Source organism: Erigeron canadensis, chromosome 2 (assembly GCF_010389155.1).
Source record: "Erigeron canadensis isolate Cc75 chromosome 2, C_canadensis_v1, whole genome shotgun sequence".
Taxonomy (NCBI): Eukaryota; Viridiplantae; Streptophyta; class Magnoliopsida; order Asterales; family Asteraceae; genus Erigeron; species Erigeron canadensis.
Window position 1 is genome coordinate 24,842,805 of NC_057762.1, and position 21,698 is coordinate 24,864,502.

Below are 21,698 nucleotides of genomic sequence, written 5' to 3' on the forward strand. Positions count from 1 at the left end.
ATGGCCTTTTATTAAGGAATAGTTTAAGTTTATTTATATGTTTTGTTTATTTAGCAAGAAATGAAAAGAGTATTTTTTTAAAAAAAAATATACTAATTTGGTAAATATTTTTAAAACTATACTAATTTGATAAATAAAATTACCCACTACACTAATTTGGCAAAAAAAACTCCATGCCATGCCATATTCTCATCAACTATTTACCCTTATTATATATTTTCTTATCTTCTTTGAATTTCTTTCATCTGATTTTATGATTTTCCAATTTTCATAAAGTCTAATACTAGTTTGTACTTTGTAGCTAGGACTCTAAATATAAACTTTAAAAAAAACAAAAAACTGGTTGAGTCAAATGGTTGTTATAGGCTTATAGCCTCCATATATGTCGGTCCACAAAACTTCAAAAGAATGTCTATTTCCATCTTTTAACAATGCAACAAGTTCAGAAAAAGTTGGTCTTGGCACGTCATTAGTATCCAAACCACATGTTCATTTGTTTGGCTTCAATATTAATAAACCAGCCTTTGCCTATACACGAACAAGGGAATCAATTTAGATGTACGTTGGGCAGGTATACCAGTTTATCCATTACTATGCCTACAATTTGGTTTGATAATTTGACCTTAATGATGAAACATTCATTCGTGAAGCTTTTTCGTTCGCATTAGGTTCCTTCGATATGATGTATAATCAATTTTTAGTTCCGGCATTGCAAATGATATAAGTTGGTCATAAGTTTCGTCAATATGTTGATCTTGCAAGTCGCGCCGATTTAAACAAAGAGGTCTGTGGAATTTCAAGCTCATCTATTTGGTTAGGATTCTTGCGGAAATTAACTTTGAGAAGTTTGGCGGTGGTTTTGTGGTCTAATTCGAAAAAACGAGTGAGATATCGGCATTTTAAGTTTTCCGGCGAATTTTCCGACGAAAGTCAGCCGGATAAGATGAAGATGATGACAACAGAAAAGTAAATTTCAGTTTTTGTCCCTGAACTTGTCATTTTTTGCAGTTTCAGTCCCTCACGTGTTTTGCACGTGTCTGACTTAACGGCTGAAATTTAATGACGTTTGGCGAGGGACGATGATTGAAAAAATCTGCCAACTTTAAGGTCAAAATTGTAATTTTTTCACTTTAGGGACGAAAAGTGAAAAACGTAACAACTTTAGGGATGAAAAGTGTAATTTTTTCATTAGTGGCAGGTTGCCTTTTGGTGGAATGGGTCAATGTTAAAATATTTTAGTTTCATGGATGGGGCCAAGTCAATTATAAATCAAAATTTTATAAAACTATACATATAATTGTCTAAGATCATTTGTAAAGGTATGTGATAGAGGTAGGTGAAAAGGGTGAATTGTTAAAGGGTGTAAGTGATGAGTGTACGTGAAGAAAAGAAGGTGATTGTGATCACCTAGGTAAAAAGACAAAATGTTGGGTCCTTTTTATTTATATATATTTTTTCTTGTTTTATTTTATTTTGATTGGATATAGAGTGAAAGATTGTAGGGTATTGTGTTTTTAATTAAATAAAAGTGGGGACCAAATGATAAGTGAATGGTTAAGGGGAAAAGTAGAAGGTGAAAGAAATAAGAAGGTGATGCTGATGTGGCAGAAAAAAGTGTAAGTAAAAGGATGAACGGTTACGAATGGTTAAGTATCATCAGTTAGTTAGGATTGGCCTTGGCCTACCTGCTACCAAAGGCGTGTAAGTATTTTTTTGTTGGTGATTATTAGAACAAGGAGGTATCGCCTTTCTTTTAGTTAAAAAACAAAAAACAGTTTGCCCCTTAAAAATATAAGAGTTTGTGCGACTTCAGATGTTCTAATTATCTTGAAAATGGAGGGTAAGCAACAAAGAGTCATACTTACACAAGTGACAAGCCTGCACATACACCAAAATGTGAAACCTATAATCAAGCTTGCAAAAAAAAAAAGTAATACTTAAACATATATTCTGTAATACCTTAATCACCTTTTTCCATCGATACTGACATTAACTGTGGTAATATTAACTGTGGTACCTTGATCAATTACTACCTTAGTAAAAGCACATCCTGGGGGTAAGACCGCAAATCAGGTTTAGGTGTCTAGAGGTTTGAGTCCTTTTCCTTCTAAAGGAATTCCCTGTACTTTCGAATCAAGGAGCCACTCAGCGTATAGATATATTAAGTCATATGATAAGCATAATCTTTTATTATATTAAAGTACCATTGCTCTAATAACTTATCGACCAATCACAACTCTTGATTTCTTAAAGTTGACTTTTTTTTTTCAATTTTGACTTTAATTTACACTTTTTTATTTTCCATTACAAATTTACACTTTTTAACTAATAATTTCAATATAATAAATAGCTAATATATATCCAATAGAATAATAGCTAATAGAATAATAGCTAATATATATCCAATAATATGTTCTATGATATAAATATAAAATTAATTAATTAAAAATAAGATAAAATTACATTTTTAGTCTCTTAAGTTAGCAGAATTTTCTATTATTGCTTTAAGTGAATTAATTACAGAAAAAACCTTGAAGTTGGTCAAATTTTTCACTTTTAACTCTGTGACTAATAACCGTCTATTAGGTCCGTTAAGTGAATGACAAATTCGTTATTTTACCATGATCTCTTCTTCTCACATTCAAACACAAACTAGATTCGTCAGGTTTTGCTGAAAACGAAATGTCATCTGAAATCACGACGGACGGAAATTTGAAAATCACGATCGATAAATTAAAATCTAGATTTATCTCTTATTACCTCCAAATCAGAACATCAAACATGTTGCAATGTACTCAGAAATCAATCGCGAACGAACCCTAGCCAAAATAAATTTGATCTAGACTTCGTCAGAAAAACTTGACTCGTCGGAAAAACTTGTTTGAATCGAAAAGAAAGACAAAACAAAGCAATTGCACTTCGAATCCAACCAAATCTAGCCAAAACTGATCCCGATCCAAGCAATTCCGAATCCAAAAACCCTTGTTTCCGATATCAGATGTGTGTGTGTCAAGTGTGTTTGTGTGTGTGTGTCCTCGGTGTGCGTTTTTCAGTTAACATTTCGTTTTCCGACAGTCGTAATTTTCAAAATTTGGGTTCGTGTTTGAGTTTGGAAGAATAAGATGAAAGGATCATTGTGAATTGACGAATATGCCTCTCACTTAACGAAGCTAATAGACGGTTGTTAGTCACAGAATGAAAAGTGAAAAATTGACCAACTTCAAGGTTTTTTCTGTAATTAATTTACTTAAGGGCAATAACTGAAAATCCTGCCAACTTGAGAGACCAAAAATGTAACTTTCTTTAAAAATAAATTTAATGTAAATATATTAAGATTTAAAGAGTAATTGTAGTATTATCTTTTATTGAAGTGTGTCATGATGCTTATAAAATGTAAAAATATAATTCATTATAGAAAAACCTTTTAAGAAATATTTAAAATATTTTTCATCTAAATTAAGATATTATTTCTAATAATGTAAAATAAAAATGTAATATACCATGTGTAACAATAAAATAAATAAAATGACAGTGACATATAGTATTATGATTTAAATACCAGCTGGTGAAGTTTAGATACACCAACTAGTGAAGTTTCTTCTAGTCGTTTTTGAATATTCTGACTAGCTCCCATGACAAGTGGCAACTAATGCTCTCAGGGTGAAAATGTAGTTCAAGGGGGTAAAACGGAGTTAGCACTATAACTCACAAATAAGAGGAATGAGATGTAAACAAAGATCAAGGCTCATCTGCAAGCCATAATTATGAGGTCTAGTGGAGTGCGAGCATGATGCCCATGAGAACTCTCCTGTTTGACATACCCTTTCAATGAAGTTGAACCTAGAAGAGTTTTTTCTGTCACATAATTTCATATTCAAATGGGCTGATTTGCAATTGCTTCACTTCAATAATATCATTTTGCTTAGCGTGAAACAAGAAACATATGCGATAAATTTTGTCCACGATATAGATGCCCCCCAGAGTTTTATACAGGCATGATGGCTGCGGTCAGTTATAAATATTTTTAAATGACGACTTACTGATAGCATCTAAAACTCGCCTAATTTTAGTACCGTGTTTCACTATTTTGAATTTCACTAAAGTATAACAACATCATGCCCATTCTTACTCCCTTAATTGCATCATTCAAATGGGCTGCTTTGCAATTCGCTTTATGAAGCATCTGATGAAATTCAATAATATCATAAGACTTCACGATACAAGAAATAATGTTCCGAATTATCCTAGTATATATAATAGCAACCAAAGACATACATATGATGTACCCCAAAAACCAGTTGTGTTTTATGTACATTTGAGGTGGTTCCCACAATTAGTTTATGACTTTATTCTAGCCAGAGAGCAATTTAGAGAGAATTAGAAGAACATTTTCATTCATACTTTGTAAACTAAAGTACACGGCATTCAAATAAGGAAACAAGGAGAAATTGCTAACAAACATAAAATAAAGAAACAAAGCAACCACGATCTAGACTAATGCAAAATAAACTTGAAACCACCAAGAAATAACAATTTGATCCCAAAAATCAAAATCAAGAACTCTAACCACGCACACTTTCACATAATTATGCCAGAAAAAATCCCATAACTTTATGTCTTACCTAAAAAAAACTGTGGTCCCATAAAAATGAAAAGTAAATATAGAAAAGATCATTACTAAACAATGGTAAAATAAAACCTAAGCTAATAGTAAATATCTCATGTCTTCCATGGAAATATCTTACTTCTCGACACCAGAATTCTTCTGGGTCCGTTTTACCATCTCAGTCATTCTTCGAGTTTGACAGGCACTCTCAATTGGCACTTGTAGACCTTTGACCACGACACTTAAAATTCCACCGATGCATTGAGCAAACGTATCTTGAATCACATTTTCGTTTTCAATGAACGAAAACATCCCCCTGGAGCTTTCCGAAATTGAGTGCATCAGCGTAGCGTCATGGTCCTCCCCAAAACCAAAGGTGTGGACAGGAAATTTGATCCTTGGAACATTACTGCTGCGCATATCACAAGTATCTTTGAGGTGGAAATTTGATCCGGGTTGTGTCAATTCTCAAACAGGTTTGAAGTCAAGTGGTTGACTATTGTTAAAAAGAGAAATAAAAAGTTGGAGATTATGCATCACTCCAGTACTTAAAACTGACCTAAAAAACCAGAATATCTGCCAGAAGGAATAATAATACCATCTGCTTAATTGCATTATGCTGATTTTCACTAATAATGAGTAACAACGTACGAGCTAAATCTAAACCTTTGTTATCACCTAACACCATCACTCTCTTGATTGCATGGGCTACTTTGCAATTTGCTTTATGAATGAACTTCAATAATATCGTAATACAAGAGTACAAGACATAATGTTCCCAATTATCGAAGAAAATATCAATCTAAGACATACATATGATATACCCCTAATAAAATTAGATTGTTGGCCGAGAATATAACCAGAGAGAAATTTAGAGAGACTTAGAATAACATTTTCATTCATACTTTGTAAACTAAAGTACACGGCATTCAAATAAGGAAACAGAGAACTGCTAAAAAGAAGGAGAAACTAGCAAACATAAAATAAAGAAACTAAGCAACCACCATCTATCTAGACTAATGCACTTTAAAACCTTGAAACCAAAAATCAAAATCAAGAACCCTAATCACACTTTCACCAAATTATGCCAGAAAAAATCCCAAAACTTTGTCTGAACGCCTAAAGAAAAGTGTGCTCCATCAAAAGATGGATTATTACATATAGTCTTAATATGAAAAGTAAAAAATAGAAAAGATCTGTTCTTCTGGAAAAGAAAAGATCATTACTAAAAAATGGTCAAATTATATCCTGAGCTAATATAGTAGTAAATATCCCATTCCTTTCTTGGAAATATGTTAATCAGTCCGGGACTTTTTTATCATCTTTTTCATTGCTGGCGTTTGATAGGTTCCTCCACAAGCACGACTAGCCCCACGAGCACCAACACATTCAAAATCTTCTTCATCTCCACATGCAAAATCCATACCATCATCACTTTCAAAATCTACTCCACATGCAAAGGTTCCTCCACATTCAAAATCTTCTCCAAAAACCGTGGCTCTTTGCCACTGGTGCGAGCTTAGAACAGCATTTATATTAGCTCTTCCTGAACGCTCATAAGTATGACTACTAATTGAAACAACATTCTCTTCTCCAACATTTTCTGGTCTTTTAATTGTAACATTTTCACTCACTAACTTAACGGTTTCTTTTGTCAACAGATTGGTATAATAACAGTTAACCTTCAACAATGACGTCTCATTCAGAACTGTCTCCTTTGGTATGTTGACAGAGACGAGAAAATCCCGTTCTTCATCAGCATACAAATCCCCAAAATCAATACACCCCGATTTCCTATCTGGCATCAATTGATTCTTGTAACTACCAGCCTTCAACGATCTTAAAACAATGTCCGGGTTTGCACTCTCAATACCCACCTCTAGACCTTTGACCACGACACTTAAAAGTCCTCCGATGCATTGAGCAAACGCATCTTGAATCACACTTTCGTTTTTAATGAAAGAAAATGTCCCCCTGGATGTTTCCGAAATTGAGTGCATTAACTTGGCATCATGGTCTTCCCCAAAACCAAAAGCGTGGATCGGAATTGAATTAGACCAGTAATTTTCTTGAGTACCTCCTGAAACCAAACTTTTATGGATTCCATGATTATGTTGACCATCAGATAAGAGCATTATACTAGCAACGGGGTTTTTCTCACGGCGGTCTTCCATCACTTTACCACTCATTCTCAACCCATCAGCAATATTTGTTAAATTTTCTGCTTCCAGAGAATTGACAGCCTGGAGGGCGTGTTGCTTCCCTGTATCCGACATTTTCTTGAGTGGGAAGAGGCGACGGGCAGTGTTAGAAAACACAACCACTGACAGCCTATCAGCCAGTCCTAGATTCTCTATCACAAAACCCATGGCCCGTTTAAGTAAATCTAGCTTTGTGCCATACATCGAACCACTAATATCAAGAACCGTTACAAGATCTACCGGGCTCGAGAATTCTCATTAGAAGTAGAAGCAGGCGCTTTGAGGTGGACCAAAACCGTAAAATCATCAACAGTAGTCAACCGTGGCAAGGCTGGAACTTCAGTATGTGTTTCCATTAATAACCTTTTAGAAGATGATCCATCTGTTGTTGTATCACTAGCATTGTTGCTTGAGCTTTGTACATCCAATGCTTCATCATCATCAAACACAGCAGGCTCATTATCATTAAAGACATCAGGCCCATCATCATCATCATCAAAAGATGATCCGTCATTGTTGTAGTTCTGAAAAGTCAAAAGTTGAAAAAAAAAAAAACTTAAGAAATAATTAATGGGAAGATAAGAAATAAAACAAAAAAGCTAGGTCTCTAGCTAATTATATACATAGTTCTATAAACAGAAGGTTTTTATGAAAAAAAAACCAGGTTAGGATTGTGGAATCCCGACCGGCCCGTCAACCTCATCTGAGTTGAGAGTTTTTTGACCGGCCAATCCGAACTCATTGACAGCCCTTGTTCTAGTTGATCATAAAGGTGACATTCAACAAAATTAGGCCACAAAACTACAAGTGACATAACTTGGGTAGTATTACGATATTACCACAAAACTACATATAACAATATTGCATGATCGAATTACTAATAACTTATATAGTAAATATTAATTTATAATGAATAGATCGTCATATCAGAAACTTAAAGAAACATAAATAAATAAACAATAAATATAGCTAGAATAATATATATATATATATGAGCATAGAGAAAAACATATGATCAGAAAGTATAACTTACATCTTCAGAATCGGACGACATTGTGGTAGCTAGCGAGGGTTCTTTCTTTTCTACTGCTTACGAACTTACGAGTTCGACTGGAAGGATTTATTTTTAGGTTTAAAGTTTACGTATGTATATGATGGGTACCGGTATTTATAGCCATAGGACTCCACACATTAGGAAACTTATTGTTTTTTAATAATTTAATATTCGGTTGCTTAGTGTATGCACGACCCAAACTACTTCGGTCCGGTCCTATATATTCAACTCGGGCCCGGTAAGTCAATCGGGTCATTTGGTTTCGTTTTTTATTCATCTAACTAGATTAATTATTGTCCGTATAATACGCAAATGAATATTTTTAACTACCTAATAAGCTAAAACAGTATTAATGTTTTTTTCAATTGACACATGAATGTTTATTCAAGCAACATGTTTTTGTAAATATTTATTTAAAAATTCTATTTTTAAAATATCATAAATAATAAAACTTTTAATTAATTAATACATAGTTGATATATATACTTAATATAATTAAAACTATTATATTATAAATCATATTATATTTATTATAAATAGATATATTTTCAGACCATTTTTTCTTTTCTTTTTTATAATAAAGTATAATTTATGACATATTGTTATTTATAATATATAAAATTTAAATTTATTTATTCTAATTAATAAAATATGTTAAATTAATTATCTATGTATTTAGCTTATTAATTATTCATTTACTAATATAACAAAACTTAGGTAAAATTTGTAAAACGGTATGAATCATATTTTAACACAATGACTTTATATTAGGTTGTATTATTAACAATATGAAAAGGTAATATTAGATATTGGCGGCAAATACATTTATGATAAGGTCTTAAACCTTGGAAAAATATACAGTGGTTCGAATCTCACTTCTTATATTTGTAAGAGTACATTATTTTTATTATCTTTTCTTTTTTAGGGTGGGGGGAGGGGGTTTCGAGAGTCCTGGATTTCATCTCAGGTGTGCGTGGTTTGAACACTGCATATCGTCCAGTTGGATGTCACTGTGGTATCTCAAATGCTAACTTCTAACTACTAAATCGATGTTTAAAAAAAATATTATGATACATGTTTCTAAATATTAGGTTAATATTGCGAGACCAAATGCATATAATGGGACGTGTTCAAACTTTCGTCTTTATAATAATGTAACACCCGTGAGTTCTGACCTCGTTGACTTTTGTTAATTAAGTGTAATATCGACACTTAGTGATTTTTGGGATTAATAAAAAAGTCGAGTTAACTATTCCATGGAGTCTAAGAAATCAATAGGGATCAAATGTTGGTTTGGTTATAGCCGCCATATATGTTGATCCACAAAATTTCAAATGAATATATGTTTTAACTTTTAACAATGAAACGTAGTTCAGAAAGGTTCAGAAAGGTTGGTCACTCTGAAGCACAACATTACCATCCAGACCACATTTATCCAATATTCATAAACCAGCCTTTAAGTTGGATTTATATGGATCCTTTAAAAATGATGAAAACCAAGGGACTAATCTCAAATCTTGGATTAACCATCATCAAAATCCCATCAAACATGATTGGTTACTCCGGTGAATTACTCCGGCGACTGTGCAATCATATTTGATTGGTCTAGCCAATCAAGCTTGATTGGTTACTCCGGCGGATTACTCCGGCGACATTGTCCAATCATATTTGATTGGTCAAGCCAATCAAGCTTGATTGGTTACTCCGACGAATTACTCCAGCGACATTGTCCAATCATATTTGATTGGTCAAGCCAATCAAGCTTGATTGGTTACTCCGGCGGCGATCCAAGAGATGGTGGATTCTGATTTTCCGGCGACACTGATTTTTCCGGCGAGCTCAAAAACAATGTTTATTGGATAAGGTTTGTGCGGAATGTGTTTCTGAGTGTTTTGGTACTAATTTCATGCATTAATTCGAAGAAGCAACACAACTATAGTGTTTTTAATTTTTCCGGTGAGTTTTTCAAGTTTTCCGGCGAGTATAGATCGGATTAATTTCTGGTCAGGGTTTGTTCGCGGTGTGATTGTGAGTGTTTTGGTAGAAGTGTGATGTTCTAATTCGAAGGAACGAAGGATATATCGGCGTTTGAAGTTTTCCGGCGAAGTTTGTTGCTTTTTTCCGACGGTTGTATCGCCGGAGAAGGAGGAGGAGGAGTTCGTCGCTGTCGCCGGTCAGAGATAAAGGTGGAGATGGCGGTGATTCAAGATCCCGTCGCCGGAAAAGCGGGGAGAGAGAGAGGCAGATTGTGTGTGTGTGTGTGTGTGTGTGTTGGGGGGAAGGAGACGACAGGGAAGGGGAGGGATATCAAGGGTTGGGATTTATTTTTGAGGGGATAATCCAATGGCTAAGATTTGTCCCCTAGTTTTCAAAGAAAATTTAAGACTCAAATGAACAAATATGTAAGTCGGGCAGAGATACCAATATAATGTTTATTATTTTGACCATAATGATGAAACATTTTATCATGAAGCTTTTTCAATTGCATTAGTTCCTTCAATGTTCAATCTATTTTTAGTTCCACCATTCAAATGATCTATGTTGGCCACAAGTTTCGTCAATATGTTGATCTGGCAAGTTGTGGCTTGATAAAACTTGCCCAATCTAGACAAAGATGTCCGCTGACTTACAAGCTCATCTGCATTAACTGATACGAACCCATCGCATAATAACCTCACATCAAGTCATAAGCTAAGTATAATACTCAATCACGAAAGCTAGCTCAAATGAAAAAGGGACACCTAAACTTATATACCACCTACCACTCTCGACGTCTTAAAGTATAATACTCAATCACGACGTCTTAATGTTGGGTAAATGGTCGACTCACGACCTCATGAATATTGTTAGGATTATGAGATGTTATGGTCTTATTTCTGGACTCAAGATAAACGTCCAAAAATCTTTGTTGTTTGGGATTGGTATTACTCACCCAGAGGTGGATCTCGTTGTCAACCGTATGGGCATAAATCAGGGTACGTTCCTACTCACTTATTTGGGTTTTCCTCTTGGTGTAAATATGAATATATGCAGATATTGGCAACCAGTTATTGATAAATTTCAGAAGCGCCTCACAAAATGGAAATCAAAATGCTTATCCATTGGTGGCAGGCTCACTTTAGTTCAATCAGTTTTATCCAGGCTTCCATTATACTTTTTTTCCTTGTTCAAAGCACCTGAGAAAATTATTGAGCAATTGGAGCGGTTGAGAAGACGCTTTTTTTGGGCTGGTAAAAGTGATGGAAGCTGCATCAGTTGGGTTGCCTGGGCTGATATTTTGACTCCTAAATCTTTGGGTGGCCTCGGTTTGGGATCTCTAAAAGGTGCTAATGTTGCATTACTCTTGAAGTTGTGGTGGCGTTTAAAGCACGAAACAGATAGACTATGAAGAAATGTGATAATTGCAATTCATGGAAATCCGACTGTGGACAATGAACTCCCAGTTAATGGTAAACCAGGAGGTTTATGGAAATCAATCACAAAAGTCAAAGATGTGCTTTCCAAAAGAGGCATGGAGTTACAATCAATCCTAAGTGCAAACGAATTTGTAGTGGCGGACGTGAGGCTAAAGTTTGACACAAGTACGGTTCTTAATCCACATCATAATTTCCTTTGGAATAATTGGGTTCCTAAAAAGGTGAATGTTAGAAACTGGAGAGCAAGCCGTGATAGGCTGCCTACTCTCACTCAACTCTATAAGAGGGGTATTACACCTTGTTCGTTGTTATGTTCCTGGTGTAATTCAAACAAAGAAACTATTGACCATATTCTCACAGCTTGTCCACTTGCTTTGGAGGTCTGGGAACAAATTAGCTCTTGGTGTAAAGTTCAGATATTTGCTTTTCATGTGAGTGACCTTCAGAATATACACTTCTCATTTGCTGGTGATAAAAATTGGAGGAAAATGATTAATGCTATCATTCTTGCAACTATTTGGAGCCTTTGGAAAGCAAGAAATGATGCATTTTATAGGAAGTTTAATGCGTCGCCCAAAATGATCTTTGAAGAGGTCCGGTCCTTGGCACTCTTATGGATCGTGAATAAAGCTAATCAGTTGAAGATTGATTGGGATAGTTGGTGTAATAAGCCGAGTGTTACTTAATTTTGTTTCTTATTCTCTTTCGAAGCATTCTGTTATGTATTTGCTAGCTTTTTACTAGTCTGGTGTTATTAATAATAATACTTCATCTTTGCTGTTAAAAAAAATAAATAAATAAATAAATACCACTCTCATACTTGGCCAATGTGGATCATAATATTAACTAATCTCGAAGGGACACCCATTGTAACGAATAGAAAAATCCTTTCGCTTAGTCTTGTTTTCTCCACGGAAAATTTTTTTTTCTTCTTTTTTTCTGAAAGACAACGTTGACAAAAGTGCCTACATACATCATGTTGGTATCGAGTATTGCTCACAAGTCACGACTATATCACACTACTTTAGATTAAAAAAAAATATGGGTCAAATATGAATCGTTTAAGCACGTATAACTGAAATTGATTTTATCACGTGTCATGAAGAGCATGACCCTTTGATTGGAATCAAGGTGCCATAAAGATGCCACAAACTACACCACCACAAAAAAGCCATTACTTGATTAAATCAATTTACTATAGATATAATTATCGCGATCGATCAATTGTACCATTGATGTATCAATTCTAATTTGTTTTTCAGTGGATGGTTTCAGTTGGCTGCAAATAACCTGTGTCCATCTTCCAAACATCACCCGGTATAATTTTCTATGATATAAGGTTTACCTAAAATTTTCAGCTTAGAGATTCTTTGGATCTATGTTCATATTCCACCACTGCATTAACGGGTGCTCTTGCTTTTAAAACCATTTCTTTATACTCTTCTTCGGGACTAGACAGAGACACAATGGCTCCACCTGCACCTATTGAAGCTTCACCATCGTGGACTACGACGGTCCGTATAACAATGTTGAGGTCGAATGTTTGGTTGTAAGAAAAAAACCCGATGCAGCCAGAGTAGATGCCTCTTGAGCAACTTTCGACAGAATCTAGGAGCTCCATTGATCTCAATTTAGGAGCACCTGTCATCGACCCACCAGGGAATGCTGCTCTAATGCAATCAATTGCACTCAGATTCAACAGCTTTTTTCCTCGGATTGTGCTTACCATGGTGTGAACGGTTGCATATGATTCAACTTCCATGAGATGGGGAACATGGACAGACCCAGGTTCACATACACGGCCCAGGTCGTTCCTTAGGAGATCAACAATCATAAGATTTTCCGCTTGATCCTTTTCGCTGTTGACAGATAAGAGTGGGTAAGTAACCATTTATGGTATTGCCGCAATGCCATTCTAAAAAAAATACCATTATTGATCTTACATTGAATAAATTACCATTTAAATATCACTCTTTTATTTTCTAGAAGTCAGAATTTCAATTTATTTATGAATGGCTGAATGAGTTGATCCAAATTGTGTCAATGCTCAAGAGAGTGAATAAATAAAAAGCTGGGATGAAGTCAAGTGGTTGAAATGTCAAGGTAAATTAAATACAAGGTCTAGATAATTATGGTGTAAAAACACTGTTCATAAAAGCATTAGAAACAGACAGAAAATGTGCTTATGGGTCAAGCCAAATGTGCCAATTTTTTTTATAGTAAATGAGAGACCCGTTTTGACCTGTTATCCAAGCCGCCGATATTGCCACCTTAACTCTTATTTCTAATGAATAGCTGACGATACAATACCTGTTTTGTAGTTGTGATCTAAGCATCTCATCTTCCTCGGGTGTTAAGCCACGTGCTACAGTGCCCTTAATAGGTTTTGCTTCCAAAATACCATTTCTATCTAGACGCAAAAATCTCTCAGGGGAAGAGCAACAAATAGTCAAATTTTCTTTCGAGAAATTAAGCCATGCAGCATATGGAGCAGGATTCTTATCTCTGAGATGAAGGTAAAGACCTAAATGATCTATGTCTCCTATTTTCTTTCTCATCTGAGTTGTGAGGCACAGCTCGTAACTTTCACCATCTTTGATAAACTTTTGACATTTCTCCACATCTTCCACGTACTGCTCCCTGGTTTTATCAGAAAGAAAGCCACTTTTCACAGAAATGGTCTTGGCCTGGACAAATGTTTGAGAAGATGAACTTTTGAAAGCAGCAGCTTTTAAGGTGATGAGAGTCTGCTCAACATCATCCAACCATGTTGTTGGTTTTGTGGTTTGATCATGTACTGATAGAATGTAAATGTCATCATTGGAGTGATCTACTACAAGAAGATTGTCTGCAAAGAAGAAGCATGCATCTGGTGATCCTGCCTTGTGACGATTATGTGTTACACCACATTCAACTTTTAGGCCATATCTGCATTAGAAAATTAGTTGATGAATTTTGAGTTTAGCCAAGGGTAAGATCATTCCGACTATAGGTGGAAACTGAAAAAAATGGGTTGGTCAGCTGGATAATGTGTTAAAAGGTGTAGTTTTGATATGAATCATCATTGTCCAGTTGGCTTGACCCGAAAGACATCGACTTCAAAAACTATTTTTTATATATACTGCTAGAGTGCGGTAACTAAAAATTACATTAATAATATTAAGTATTTCATTAAATCAATTTTCACCAACTTTATACCTATTCCCTTTCAGCTAATACTTTGGTTAGTTGTCTGACCCATTGGAAATAAACATAATCCGTATGAACCAATTCATAAGTAAATGGTCAAAACAAACACCTCTAGTTCCAACAAGAGAACTTTACTTACCCAAGATAGCCAATGTATCCACCATAAAACTCAAAAGGTAACCCGTCATAATCCTTTTCATCATAATGAATAGATTGAAGTTCCTGATTAAAAAGCATGACATGTCAGCAAATAGTACAACACTTGTGCTTTTTTATTGAAAGAGAGTACAGTTTTTTCCTTCCTACCTTATTCATATAATTGAAGAAACCATCTTCCAAAAAAGTAAACTTAGATAAACCTTCACCATCTTCAACTGAAATATGACCTCCACTTGTACATGTAACATCACTGCAACAGAGAAATTTTGAATATCACGCAATACATAAACATAAACTGGATATGTAACCAAATATTAAAACATATTGTAGTTTTCAATCACATTATAACTTATAACAAGTTATATATGATCTTTATTAAAAAACCTTGGGTCTGATACTCTGAAAGTTATCTGCTTCCAAAGAGATCCACCTTTTCCACCCATAAATGAAAATCTTGCTCTTCTCTGCATTATAGGGACATATATAGTAGATATAAATATCAATGAAAAGCATTGATTCCATACAATGAAGTAACAGATGCCATTTAGAGTGATATATCCTAAATTTCTAATATATTGCCTAGTTATTCTAATAAACTGTGCTCTGTTATTACAGATAGAATCCAGATAATATAAATATGATATGGTATGGTGCAATCTATTACTAAAAGAATTAAAACTGAAATTGTTATGGTTCTCGCCTTCAAACTATGCAATAACTAATAAGCTATAAATTGAAGGTCTGGCGCGTAACTTTTACCAGATACTTTCAAGTTGCAACTAAAATAGTCACCCAGCATAAATGCCATTCTGGTGCTAAGCCAACTAATGTATTTGAGTACAGCCTTTTCGTGATTGTTCAGCATAAGGACAAGTGGACAACTTTAGTTAAGCAAGAGATATAGACCTTTTCTGTAGAGGAGCTATCCAACCAAAAGGTGTTTTCAGCCTTCTTATCCCCAAACAATTTGAGAAATATATTTTTTGCTCCGCCAACTTGACAAGATAAACTATCAAGTTTTCTCCAGCGTAGTTTTAAAAACTTGATACCATTGCTCAAACTTGACGAGTTCACCATCTTGTACATATTGATATGGTTTGCATCAAGAATGGACAAATAAGCACTTTTGAGGTTGTGTTTAAACTGCCAACTTCCATTTCCTATCTGCATGCACGCTAAGTAAAGTTTACTGCTCAGTGCTAATAACACAACATGAAACAAAATTTAACTGCAAGTACCATGTATCTAAGCCCCTAGCTCAGAAATCAGAAAACCAATTACAGAACCAACTTTAAGACAAAGAAAGACAGTTTTCTATTATTCAGAGGTCTTATGAGAAAAGTAATATAATCCATTAACTCAGACAAAAAAGAGACATGGTTACAAGCCATTTGTAGACATAGCAAAAATGGCGGGTCAGGCAGATTGGGTAACAAGTCAAAGATGTAACCAGTAATACATTACAAGTTGGAGTGACCAGAACCACTTTTCGTCCATGTTTTAAAAAAAAATTCTGAAATAACTAATGTGCTCAATATGCTCAAAGACTGCTTCATCCGAGTAACAATCCAACTTTTACAATAGAGGGTAAAGAGGGTAGCCTGTCCAATACATTTAACCAGTTTCCTTTTTAACTTATTTAGAAAACCAGTTGACCCATTAAAGCATAATCCAAATTGATCTATTTACAAGTAAACGGCTCAAAATTGCCAACGTTAGGATTATGCATGTACTTTTAAGTAATTAAGCTCGCAGTTCTTTAGCATGCCCTAGAAGATGCCCGAGTACGAATGAAGACACCAAGTAAATGGCCTATTTATATTAGTAGTTTACCATTATACTGTAGCGTCCTCTCACTAATTTTGGAAGAGTCTTTCGATCCCCAAAAATCTTCAGTAATATCTCTAAAGTTTTTGAATATCCGACTCCCATGACAGGTGGCAATGCTCTCAGGGTGAAACTGTAGTTTAAGGGGATAAAACGGTTTAGCTCATAAATAAGAAGAATGCTAATAAAAACAAAGATTAAGGCTTACCTGCAAGCCATAATGAGGTCTAGTGGAGTGCATGATGCCCATAAGAACTCTCCTGTCTGGCATACCTTCGCTAAAGGACCTAGGAGAAGTTTCTCGATCATGTTGACTTTTATAAGATTCAATATCAGACTGTCGGTTACCCACAGAAGAAACTTTATCAGCAGAGCATGTCCATGCTAAAGGTATGAGTTCCTTCGGAAGTGATTTTGGATCTATGACAAGGGAGTGATATCGAACCACCTGTGTCAATCAAAAACCAGGGTGATCAATATGCTTTCACCTTATCCTTTTTTACATGTTAAATGTTATCAACTAATTCAACATTCTTCTAACAAAAGAGATTTGAGATTATGCATGTCGAATCACTCCAGTACTTTAAACTGACCTTAAAACCAGAATTTCTGCCAGAAGGAATACCATCAAACAATCTGCTTCCATTATGCTGAATTTCACTATAGAATAACAGCGCGGAGTTAGTATGAGCTAAATTTAAGCCTGGGAGTCGACGCAGTTGGAGTGTTATGATCCAGTATTATAGAGAAAATAGGTAAAATAGCCAGATATGGCAAAATTGGTGACTTGGGTAACTGGTCATAATTGGGCAGGTCAAAATGATTACAGAGCTAGCCCGTCAACAATTTATGTTACAAGTTATTACTAAATTGCAAATTATATATTATTATTAAAATAGGTAAAATCAGAAAACTGTTTAATAATGCAATGTAAGTGGTTGAAACACACACATAACAATTTGAGCGACTCTAAAACCCATTAACCCACCACAATGGAGTTAAAATGTAACTAAATCGACCCATGTTCAGGCAAAGAATAAATTCCGACCTCTCTATATGTGATCTATTTGAATCTCAAGTTTCAACTTCAACAAGTAAAAGGGGTAATTTGACTAATTTCCTTATTTCGAATTGATCATGTGAATTTTTTTCCTTTTTATTTAATTGAGTCTATAGTTCGATACATAAAAGATCCCTTGAGAAGGTTTTTTTAATACTTGGCCATATATGATGCTTTGCCTCGAATAAATGTTCTTAAGAAACCTTAGGTAAATGACAATACAATGCTGAGGTTCATTCTCATGTGTCAAAACAATGGTTGAAGTGCTGAACCAGAATCTATTTCTTGTTGGTATGACACATTGCGGTTCAGTATCAATGATGAAGATATAAGAGTTTATGTACCTCAGGCGTCCATGGACAGGTTCAAAGGCATGGATGACATCTGCACCATGCACGTATCCTAAGGCCTGTCAAAGCATTGATGTGAATCAGAACACAACCTATGAAGCCATACAAGTAATGTACTCTTCAGACCAGGATGAATAGCTTTAAATAGAATATTACATAACAGTTACTACGATATGTAAGGTAAAACATGAGCAGTTGAGTAGAAGTGGCATGATGACCTAATTATAAGAGACAATCCAGCTTCAGACTGACTCAGGCCATTTTTAGTACTAATCGGACTGGACTGAATTGACCCACTAACACAAATTGTCCATTTTAATGTCTTAATTATGATTACAAAAACAACACTATTTCACTTTTATTCCAAATATTTGAATTAAACACTTAAAAGGTTGTGTGCCCTAAAAGTAGACTTTGGGAATCCTTCAAAGCATCCAAGTAGAGATAGGATGCAGAGAATTAAGTGATAGAGAACAAAACGGGTTCAGATTGAATTAGGCCATATTTTTAAGTACCTCTGAATAGAACTGGATTGACCCACAAAGACAATTTGTCCATTCTAATGTCTTCATTATGATAACAAAAACAATGTTATTGCATTCTTAATCTAAATCTTTCAGTTTTTGGTGGATGGGTAGATTTTATAACTGTATTCAAAATCAACATTTGACATAAGCAAGGAAACTGACAAATTACTCAAAAGAAAATGACATGAAGAGAATTACAACCAGCTTAAAACATACCTGATGTCCAAGACAAACACCTAAGATTGGAATGTCCCCGCACTCTAGCAGCAACTTGAGACAAATCCCTATCAAGTCCCAAGAAAACGAATAAACATCATTTAGAAAGTGAACAACCAATGAATAGATATTGTACAAGACTTTATTATCATTCCAGGGAACCTATAACTTATAGTCTATAAAAATAAAAAAATAAAAAAACTTTAGAATTTATACAGAGTGTTTCTCAATAACTATGTTGTTAATGGTCGAATAACAATTATAACGGTTGACCACCGGTATATGATATATCTGTTATAGCGGTGGTATAACGGTTATCATAATATTATGCTATATGCCTCTATATATATATATATATATATATATGTAAAAATTCCAAAATAAATAACACTTTTAAACTTAAAAGTCAAGCTTAAAATTATTTGAAACGGGATAGATGAAATTCAAATCATTAGTTTTTAAACTCTTCCTCCGAATCCACATCAACCAAGTTATTCATTTGTTTCTCGAGATCTTCCACTTCAACTCTAGTATCATATTGATTGAAAAATTAGGGTTAGGACTTGTTTTTCTTTTTTACCTTCTGTTAAAATATTAGATGGATCGCTGGGCTTTTATATAGTTAGTATGGACTATTAATAAAAAGGTATTTATTAGTTTTGGGCCCAAAAAAAGGGAAAAGAAAATAAACCTGTAATAACACCGTTATAACCGAAATTTTAAAAAGCTAAATATCGGCAAAATAACGGTAAATACCACCAGTAATAACGGGACCGTTATTTTGTGGAAGGACCGATAACCGTTATACCACCGTTATTAACAACATAGCTCAATAATGATTAGATTACTCGACAGTGTTACTAGACATATCACATCATGTCATGTTAGACTGTGGAAGGACGCAGAAAGATATACGGCCAGCATTTCTTTGTTCATAGGCATTATGCCAGTACACCATTCAGACTATTATGTAGCAACAATAAACCTTGAGAAAATAAATTGAGAGATGAGTCCATACACTAAGCTTCTTACATGAATATCCACAAAATAGTAAATATACTTTTGGTATCTCAAGGAAACTTCAAGCCGACACATTATAACTTTACTAGTGGATATGCCAAAACAATGTCTTACCTACATCAGACGAGCATGCTGGTGATCCTGGACCTGGTGATATAACAATGTTATCAAACGCTCTCTCTTCATAAATGTAATAGCATGCCTCCTCCCACGTCCATTCATCATTGCGTATTACAACAGGAGGTACTACAGAGCACGGTAAAGTTATGAGACATCGTTTCCACTTTTCATGGATTTCTCTGATTATATAAATAAGAAACACTAAAGTTTCCTGAATCCTGAAGTTATATCAGGTATTTAAAACACACTAGCTGAGAGACATAGCGAGAGCTTACATCCATTCACAAGAGACAATTCTTGGTATATATTATAGGTGTAGCTGTCGTAATTGTCAATCAACAATGTCCTGATAAATTCCAACTTCTGTCTTGGCTTTGACAATGGCTTTCCCTTTAAACGTGTTCCTTCCAACTGACCTGGTACATATTGACTTGAAAGCACCACCTTTCTAGTATCACGACTAGGCGCATGGATACTATCTTTGTTGACCAAGTCACTACCCCTGGTTGAAGATGTGGACACTGATCTATTTATGTTTATGCTTTGTGATCCATCTAAACTAGGTGATATGATCTCTGAAGCATTTGAGCATAGTCTAAAGTTCATTCTCAATCTAATAAATAACTAGTGATTCCACAAGCCTCTGGCTTCGGGCAAGTTAGAAATCTGTAAATATAACAAGTGTGTGTCAACTATATGTACCACAAAAACTCGTGGTGATGAGGTAGATGTCAATAAGTCTCTATTACAACAAAGAGGGTGACTATGTGTAAAGATAAGTGTGTTAAACCGAAACCTCAACATTTCCCATCTCTTCTTGTCTTTTTCTTTTCTGATTTTAGTTATTGTTGAATTAATGTTTCAGATTTCTATATTTTATTCCATTTTAGTGCTAACGAGTTTGCTTCTCTTACAGTTCAACACTAATCATTAACAAAATGTGCATAAGCACACCTCTAAATCAAGAACTTAAAATAATCAAATTACTAGTCAACAAAAATAACTTTTAAGATTCAATTTAACAGAACAATAACAAAAATAAATGATCACTCTTCTAATTCTAGGGTAGTGATCATTTGAAAACTATAATTTGTGTGGCAACCAAAAAACTGGTTTTCACACAAATTTTAATTTTCAAATGAACATTTCACTCTAATTCTAATATAAAAATCCGATACCAGTTACAAACTTCACAGTAACTAAAAAGTAAGTAACTGCTCAGTGGCGCCTTCCGCGGGTTTTGAGCCCCAATACCTCGATGGTGTATGGGGGAGGTTAAGATGTAGGCAAACCTTACCTCTACCTAAGTAGAGAGGCTGCTTCCAGTTTCTACCTAAATGATAGAAAAGGCTCTCCAACCTTTGAATGGGATGAGGATCGAACCCATGACCTCTGTCTCCAGAGGCAATGGTGTTTACCACTGATCCAACCATGCTGCTTTCAAACTTTGCAGTAACTAACAAAGTTATATCATCATAAAATACACGCAACAAAGAGATCTCGGAAACTATTCAACAGATCTTAGAATATATACACATAATATACATAAACAGATCTGTATATATCAGTCACTATAAATAAAATAAATAAATAAATACAGCATGATGATGAAATGATAATAAACAGAGATAAAGGAAACCTGAAGGTGAAAGGTTTGGTGAAAGCAGCCGACTCTGTTTCTGTGTGTGTGTGGTTGAAGATTTATATATATATATATATATAGATTCGTTAAAGTGTGGTCATGTTTTTTGAGATTTTATTATAAAAAAAGAGCGGAAAATGCATATTATAGAGTTAATTTCAAGAATCGTCCATGTGTTTACCAATACATCAACTTTAGCCCTTAGAGTTTCAAATTGACATCCGTGATTCTTTATAGCTTTATAGGAGGATAAGGTTCAAGATCCATCCTTTATTTTGACGTCACCAACTGAATTTCATTAAACCTCTCAC

The 21,698-nt window shown here is 34.6% G+C and overlaps 2 protein-coding genes and 1 pseudogene across 2 annotated transcripts; 1 reads left to right on the forward strand and 2 right to left on the reverse strand.

Annotated features, from left to right (window-relative positions):
• Positions 1–5,901: 5,901 nt before the first annotated feature.
• Positions 5,902–7,861, reverse strand: LOC122587940 (annotated as a pseudogene).
• A 2,854-nt stretch (positions 7,862–10,715) lies between these two features.
• Positions 10,716–11,963, forward strand: LOC122587941. The gene is made up of 2 exons (XM_043760094.1): positions 10,716–11,184; positions 11,305–11,963. The coding sequence occupies exons 1-2, from the start codon at positions 10,716–10,718 to the stop codon at positions 11,961–11,963; spliced, it is 1,128 nt and encodes a 375-aa protein (XP_043616029.1).
• A 492-nt stretch (positions 11,964–12,455) lies between these two features.
• LOC122587251 (aminodeoxychorismate synthase, chloroplastic) lies at positions 12,456–21,457 on the reverse strand. The gene is made up of 14 exons (XM_043759365.1): positions 21,385–21,457; positions 20,021–20,411; positions 19,740–19,871; positions 18,606–18,673; positions 17,857–17,921; positions 17,046–17,112; positions 16,661–16,900; positions 16,459–16,585; positions 15,532–15,800; positions 15,010–15,089; positions 14,773–14,875; positions 14,606–14,688; positions 13,588–14,205; positions 12,456–13,136 (listed from the first exon to the last, which is right to left on the reverse strand). Exons 2-14 carry the CDS (start codon positions 20,349–20,351, stop codon positions 12,632–12,634), a joined length of 2,688 nt encoding a protein of 895 aa, XP_043615300.1. The 5' UTR covers positions 20,352–20,411; positions 21,385–21,457; the 3' UTR covers positions 12,456–12,631.
• Positions 21,458–21,698: the final 241 nt, after the last annotated feature.

Excerpts from the sequence above, each read along its gene's own strand:
- LOC122587251 (XM_043759365.1), bottom strand. The coding sequence starts at position 20,351 with ATGAACTTTAGACTATGCTCAAATGCTTCAGAGATCATATCACCTAGT. Across the intron at positions 19,872-20,020 it reads ATTGTCTCTTGTGAATGGAT|TACCTCCTGTTGTAATACGC; the intron begins GTAAGCTCTCGC and ends CGTGCTCTGTAG. Across the intron at positions 16,901-17,045 it reads GCAGAAATTCTGGTTTTAAG|GTGGTTCGATATCACTCCCT; the intron begins GTCAGTTTAAAG and ends TGATTGACACAG.
- LOC122587941 (XM_043760094.1), top strand. The coding sequence starts at position 10,716 with ATGAGATGTTATGGTCTTATTTCTGGACTCAAGATAAACGTCCAAAAA. Across the intron at positions 11,185-11,304 it reads CGGTTTGGGATCTCTAAAAG|TTAATGGTAAACCAGGAGGT; the intron begins GTGCTAATGTTG and ends ATGAACTCCCAG.